Consider the following 7,612-nt stretch of genomic DNA (forward strand, 5'->3'; position numbering starts at 1 on the left):
CAATACATTCTCAATTTTCCCATTATATTTATCATGTACTTTGTACAGCCGGTGAGTCCCGCCAATCTAAGGTCACCGCCAAAGTGTTCAAAGATGGAAAGCCGGTTACACCGGCTGAAGTTGATATAGTTGTAGAGAATGATAAGCTCGTGCTGAAGTTCAAAAAGACCGAGTTTCAGGACTCGGGTGAATTTAAGATCGTGCTGGAAAATGCTACCGGCGCCGAAGAACATACCACCAATGTTGTATTCCAGGACAAACCGCAAGCGCCGCAGGACATCGAGTGTACCAACATCTTCCAGACGCGATGCGTGGTCAAGTGGAAAGCCCCCGTCAATGATGGTGGCGCTCCACTGACCAAGTACGTTCTCGAACGGCAAGATGTGTTCAAACGATCCGGCTGGGACAAACTTGAGGACGTACCCGGTGATCAGACCAAATTCTCCGTCACAGATCTTACGCCTGGTCGACACTACAAGTTCCGTGTCAAGGCCGTCAACAAAATGGGCGAATCAGACTACTGTAGCATGGAGGAGGACATCATCGCCAAGGATCCGTGGAATGAACCGGATCCTCCAAGAGACTTGGTGATCTCCAATTGGGACAAGGAATTCGTTGACCTCGCCTGGAAAGTGCCGAAATCTGATGGTGGAGCACCAATCCAAAGCTACATTGTCGAGTACAAACCGTACACTGCAGCCAATTGGAAGCAATATGAAACAGTTGGGCCAACTCAACTGAAAACTACAGTCAAGAACCTAACTGTAGGCGAAACGTTTGAGTTCCGTGTGAAGGCCACCAATCAGGGAGGCGAGAGTAAGCCAAGCAACAGTACCGAGCCACTCAAGATCAGAGATCGCTACGTCAAACCGTTCATTGAGGGCGATGGTATCAAGCCAATCACTCTGAAGAAGGGTCAGACCATTCGATACTATGTACAGTACGGCGGAGAACCAGAACCTGAGGTCGTTTGGGAGAAAGACGACATTCTTATTATCTGTGACTCCGAGAAGCGTAAGACGATCGATGTTGAATCATGCGCTACGACTCTCAATGTTCGACATTCCGTGCGTGCTGATTCCGGCACCTACAAACTGAAACTCAAGAACAGTAGCGGAGAATTCGTAACGGCAGCCAAAGTATTGGTTCTGGATGTTCCCTCACAGCCTGTTGGTCCGATCAAGATTGAAAAGGCAAGATCCAATCACGTGGTCATCAGCTGGCAGCCTCCAGAAGATACCGGAGGTTGTCCACTAACCGGGTACCTCCTAGAGAAGATGGACGTTGAGAACGGAACCTGGCTCCAGGCCGGTGAATGTGGTCCCGAACAACTCACCTTCGACTTCCAGCATTTACAGAAGGGAAGGAAGTTCGAGTTTAGAGTTAAGGCCTACAACAAGGAGGGTGAATCTACGCCTTTGGAGACTTTGCTAGCGGTAAAAACGGTCAACCCGTACGGTAAGTCCTTTGAACAGCTCGATCAACGTTCATTCAAAATTAAAGCCTTAAAACTGTCTGTGTGCCATCTGTCAAAAACCATATGTTGATATAGTTGTGCGACTAGCTTACAAGCTTATCTGCCCGTGTGCGTATCTTAACCATTCTTTTCATCCCTGAACAAATGATAAATAGATCCCCCAGAAGCACCTGGCAAACCGGCCGTCGATGACTACGGCGTGGACTTTGTCGAACTGAAGTGGGCAGCGCCAGAGAAGGATGGTGGACGACCCGTCACGCACTACATCATCGAGTGCAAGAACAAGTTCATGACAGACTGGGGCGAGTGCGCCAAGACCGAAACACCAGACACCGTCTGCAAGGTGCACGGCCTGAAGGAGAAGGTTGTCTACCAGTTCCGGGTTCGCGCAGTCAACAAGGGTGGCACTTCCAAGCCTTCCGAACCTAGCGAAAACCACACCGTCAAACACAAGAACCGTAAGTTTGCTGAAAATCTCTTGTTGAACATACAGTATTGTAGTCTTAAGCTGTCAATTGAAGTCAATCGGGTTTTGCTTTGATACACGAGTCCACGTAAGTAGAATATGTAAAACATACAAAACGGTTCTAAAGTTTTGCCGCGAAAGAGGGTCGTGAACTGGGCGGAGTTGTATTCTAAATCGTTAACTTGTTCCACAGTGAAACCTCGCATCGACCGAACGAACCTGAAGAACCTCACCATCAAGGTTGGCAAGTCCATGCTTTGGTCGGTTGACGTGAAGGGTGAGCCAGAGCCGGACATCTCCTGGAGCTGGCGTGATAACATTCCACTCACTGTGAGCGAGAACATCAAGATCGAGACGGGCAACTACCACACGAACTTCTCGATCAAGGATGCCAAGCGTGCCGATACGGGCAAGTACAAGATTCTGGCTACGAACGCCTCCGGTAAGGATGAGGCTGAAGTAGAGCTGGTTGTTCTTGGAGCCCCTGGAAAGTGCCAAGGCAAGTTGGAGGTATCCAACGTTACCAAGAAGGGTCTGAAGCTGAAGTGGAAGAAACCTCTGGACGATGGTGGTTGTCCGATCAAGGAGTACAAGATCGAAAAGTTGAAGAATCGCAACGGCAAATGGGTCCGCTGTGGCACGGTCAAGGGAGGACCGGAAATCCTCGAAGCCGACATCACCGGGCTTGACGAGGGTGCAACCTACAAATTCCGTGTGTTCGGTGTAAACGATGAAGGAGAATCGGAACCGCTGGAATCGGAGGAGGTTGTGGCCAAGAATCCATTTGACGAGCCATGGAAACCAGGTCAACCTGAGATTGTCGATTTCGACAACAAGTCCGTCAAGCTCAAGTGGGCTCCACCGAAGTCGGATGGAGGTGCTCCCATTACTCAGTACGTCATTCAGAAGAAGGAACGCTTTAAGGATTGGGAAGACGTTAAGGAAGTCCCTGGACACGAGACAACGGCCACGGTTGAGGATCTGAAAGAGAACACTGAGCTTCAGTTCCGTATTGTTGCAGTCAACAAAGCTGGACGCTCTCCAGAATCGGATCCGACGGCCACTCATAAGGTGAAGCACCGTGCACGTAAGTATTCATTTTATTCACAGATTTCCTGGATCTCACCGTTTATCATCTGCAGTGAAGCCACGTATCGATCGTACCAACTTGAAGCCGATTGTGGTCCGTGGAGGCAAGATGGTTCACTACGACGTCAACGTCAAGGGTGAACCTGAGCCGGAAATTACTTGGGTACTCAAGGAAAAGCCAGTATTTGCTGACGATCATTACGAGATCATCAACAAGGATTACAACACCAAGTTCACCATTAAAGACAGCATGCGTAGCAAGCACAGTGGCGTGTATGAAATTATCGCAAAGAACGAACATGGTATGGACAAGGAGAAGGTTGAGATCACGGTGCTGGCAAGCCCAAGTAAACCTAAGGGACCGCTGGAAGTTAAGGACGTCACCAAGAACGGCTGCAAACTCAAGTGGAAGAAGCCTGAAGATGATGGTGGTAAACCAATCACCGGATACCAGCTGGAGAAGTACGATCAGAAGGTTGGCCGCTGGGTACCGATTGGAAAGACTCCAGGAGACACCGAGGAGTTCGACGTTACCGGGTTACAAGAAGGACAACATTACAAGTTCCGTGTCAAGGCCATCAACGACGAAGGCGAATCTGAACCACTGGAAACTGAAGAGTACACAGTTGCAAAGAATCCCTTCGATAAACCAAAGGCTCCAACCGATCTGGTTATTAACGATTGGGATAACTCAAGTGTAACGCTCCAGTGGAAGCGTCCAAGCTCGGATGGTGGAGCACCCATCAGTGGATACTTCATCGAGAAGAAGGAACGTGGCGAGACCAAGTGGGAACCAGCTCTCACGACGTACAGCCCAGAATGTCAAGCCAAGATTCCTGACTTGCCGGAGAAACGTACCTATCAGTTCCGCGTCAGTGCCATCAATAAGGCAGGCACTGGTGAAGCTTCGGATCCAACTGGCTTCCACACTGTCAAACATCGTTACTGTAAGTACAAAACATACTTATGTCAATCTTTACTATCAATAAAGAAGCCTTCAGAACTGTCTACTATTTACTGAACTGCTTAGAATAAGTTTCCTAAGTGTTATGAGATTCAATGCAATCGGTTGTGATGAACTTATATCGATTGCACTGAATCCGTGTGACCTCATTCTAATCACTCTTCTATCGTTTAGTGCGTCCACGCATCGATCGTACCAATCTAACACCGATCACCATCAAGGCCGGTCTGTCGGTGCAGTACGACATCGATATCGAAGGTGAACCAGCCCCGACCGTCAAGTGGTTCCACGGAGACAAGGAAGTTGTCACCGATGCCGACTACAAGATCGACAACGTCGATTACAACACCAAGTTCTTCATCATGCGTGGCCGTCGCAACCTGAGCGGCAAATACACGATCGTTGCCACCAACTCGCAGGGTGAAGACCGTGCCGAAGTTGAGATTACCATTCTTAGCAAGCCAGGAACTCCCGAAGGACCACTGGAAGCAAGTGAAGTGCACAAGCACGGATGCAAGCTCAAGTGGAAGCCTCCACTGGACGATGGTGGTATGCCGATCGATGGCTACGAGATCGAAAAACTGGATCCACTAACGGGACAATGGATTCCGTGTGGCCAGAGCAGTACTCCGGAGGCCAACATTTCCGGTCTGCAGGAAGGCAAACAGTACAAGTTCCGTGTCAAGGCGTTCAATAAGGAAGGTGACAGTGAGCCTCTGGAGATGGAGACCGTTGTGATTGCCAAGGATCCATTCAGCGAGCCAAGTAAGCCGGGCCGTCCTACGCCTACAGACTGGGGAAAGGACTTTGTCGATTTGGAGTGGACCAAACCGAAATCAGATGGTGGTGCTCCTATTACGGAGTACATCATCCAGAAGCGAGACAAGTCTAGCCGTAAATGGCAGGACGCAGCTACCGTTAGCGGTGATCGAACTCGTGGCACCGTCGAAGATGTCGAAGAAGGCCACGAGTATGAGTTCCGAGTGATTGCGGTCAATAAGGCTGGACCATCGGAACCGAGCGATATCTCCGATAGCGTAGTTGCTAAGCCACGTAACTTGGCTCCAAGAATCGATCGCAAGAATTTGGACAAGAAGGTTCTCCGTTTCGGTCAGCTCCTGAACGTAGAAGCCGACGTTACGGGTGAACCGGCGCCACAGATCACATGGGAGCTCAAGGGCAAACCTATCACTGGAAAGGAAGATGAACGCATCCGGCTGGATAACGAAGATTACAAGACTAACTTGATTATTAGAAACTTGAAACGTTCCGATTCAGGCATTTATAAAGTTACTGCTAAGAACAAAAATGGTACGGACACCGTCGAGATGGAGTTGGTGGTATTGGCAAAGCCTTCGAAGTGTATGGGTCCACTGAAGGTATCGGATGTGACGGCAGAGGGTTGTAAACTTGCCTGGCTGCCACCGGAGGATGATGGAGGTGAGCCAGTTCAAGCATACGTCGTTGAACGTATGGATGTCGATAGCGGCCGATGGATTCAGGTCTGTGAAACACGTTTCCCTGAAGCTGACGTGACCGGACTGCAAGAAGGCAAGGACTACATGTTCCGCGTGAAGGCTGTTAACAGTGAGGGCGAATCTGAACCACTGGAAACCGAAACCAGTACTCGGGCTAAGAACCCCTACGACGCGCCAAGCGCACCTGGAAAACCGAAGGCAACCGACTGGTCCAGAAAACACGTCATGCTGGAATGGGCTGAACCGGAAAGCGATGGAGGTGCTCCAATTACCAAGTATATTATCGAAAAGAAGGATATCAACAGCACTAAGTGGATGAAGGCCATGGAAACCGATGGACCCGTCAACAAAGCTAAGGTTCAGGATCTCTTCGAGGGTACTACGTATCAATTCCGCGTAAAGGCTGTTAACAAGGGTGGACCAAGTCCGTACTCGCCACTGTCCGATCCAGTGTTGGTCAAGGATCGCTTCGCTCCACCAAGAATTGATCGTTCAACGCTCAAGAATATGACACTGAAGGGTGGTCAATCGCTGCGTCTTGACTGCAAGATCAGCGGAGAGCCTGCTCCGACTAAGTACTGGTTGTTGAACAAGGCTCGGGTGGAGAAGGATAATCCTGAAATCCGTGTTGAATTCGAAGACTATCGAGCCAAGCTTACGATCGGAGGTGTTACTCGTGCACACAACGGCACCTATGAGATCAAGGCCGAAAACTCTTCTGGCTATGATGAGCATCAGTTCACCATCACTGTTCTGGACAAACCAACAGCTCCCGAAGGTCCTCTCAAAGTATCGAACGTTCACAAAGAAGGCTGTTCGCTCAAGTGGAACCCACCACTAGACGATGGAGGTGTGCCAATCGATCATTACAACGTTGAGAAATTCGATAAGGAAACAGGACGATGGGTTCCAGTTGGACGCACTCCCGATACGCACATGGACGTAACCAATCTGGAACCTGGACAGGAATATCTGTTCCGTGTTTCTGCGGTCAACGATGAAGGTATCTCGGAGCCATTGTCTACTGAACAGTTCATCATGGCAAAGAATCCATTCGACGAACCAGGCAAACCGGGTACTCCGGAAGCCTACGATTGGGACCGCAACTTCATCGAACTGCGGTGGACTCCACCAGTTTGCGATGGTGGCTCTCCGATCACCAAGTACATCGTCGAAAAGCGCGAACACGGTACCATCAAGTGGATCAGAGCCGCTGAAGTCATTGGCAACAAGTGCGAAGCTAAGGTCACCGAGTTGAACGAAGGCGAGGTGTACGAATTCAAGGTTCGTGCCGTCAACGAAGCTGGCCCTGGTGTCTGGAGTGACCACAGCAAACCGATCACCGCCAAGCCTAGGAAGCGTAAGTGTATCGTCATTTGTACTATGAAACAATTTCTGATTTTGCGTTTATCTTCCTGCTAACAGTGCCTCCGAAGATTGACCGTCGCAACCTGAAGAATCTGAGTGTTGCCATCGGTGAGCCGTTTGGATTTGACGTCAAAATTTCCGGTGAACCGGCTCCGGATGTTGACTGGACGATCAACGATCGCATGGTTACGGTTACGACTACGCGCACCATCGACAATGTACCGTACAACAGCAAGTTTGCAAACACCAATCCGGATCGTCGCGATTCGGGCAAGTACGTGATCAAGGCAACCAACAAGTTCGGTACCGATCAGGTCGAAATCACCGTGACCGTTAGATGTGAGTATTTTCGACTTAAGTCGCCTTTTCAACTTCTTCTAACTCTGTTACTTGATTCACAGCGAAACCAAGTGCGCCGGAAGGCCCATTGGAGGTTAAGGATATGACCAAGGACAGCTGCAGACTGGAGTGGCAAAAACCGAAGGACGATGGTGGTGTTCCTATCGATCACTACGTTGTCGAGAAGTTCGATCCGGACAATGGCATTTGGATGACGGCTGGAAAGGTCGAGTGGCCGTTCACGGAGTTCCCGGTCGAGGGTCTGATCCCAGGCCATCGGTACAAGTTCCGTGTCAAGGCCGTCAACGCGGAAGGTGAATCCGATCCGTTGGAGTCTGCTGGAACCTATTTGGCGAAGGATAGCTTCTGTGAGTATTTCTTTTGGTTACATTGTAGAGCATAAAATAATATACGATTTTCCTTTCCAACAG

General features: G+C 49.7%; 1 protein-coding gene across 8 annotated transcripts in view; it reads left to right on the plus strand.

Annotated features, from left to right (window-relative positions):
* Nucleotides 1-7,612, plus strand: part of LOC5580168 (twitchin) — a 95,153-nt gene that overhangs the window by 74,186 nt on the left and 13,355 nt on the right. For 6 of the 8 annotated variants that reach the window (XM_021857732.1, XM_021857735.1, XM_001655540.2 and 3 more), the window contains 7 exons: nucleotides 49-1,458; nucleotides 1,633-1,935; nucleotides 2,137-3,030; nucleotides 3,086-3,979; nucleotides 4,171-6,834; nucleotides 6,900-7,181; nucleotides 7,244-7,549. In XM_021857732.1, coding sequence (XP_021713424.1) covers nucleotides 49-1,458; nucleotides 1,633-1,935; nucleotides 2,137-3,030; nucleotides 3,086-3,979; nucleotides 4,171-6,834; nucleotides 6,900-7,181; nucleotides 7,244-7,549 — 6,753 coding nt within the window. The remainder of the gene's footprint in view (nucleotides 1-48; nucleotides 1,459-1,632; nucleotides 1,936-2,136; nucleotides 3,031-3,085; nucleotides 3,980-4,170; nucleotides 6,835-6,899; nucleotides 7,182-7,243; nucleotides 7,550-7,612) is intronic. The other 2 variants (XM_021857737.1, XM_021857738.1) reach the window with 2 other exon arrangements.

This window comes from Aedes aegypti, chromosome 1 (genome assembly GCF_002204515.2).
Source record: "Aedes aegypti strain LVP_AGWG chromosome 1, AaegL5.0 Primary Assembly, whole genome shotgun sequence".
Lineage (NCBI taxonomy): Eukaryota > Metazoa > Arthropoda > Insecta > Diptera > Culicidae > Aedes > Aedes aegypti.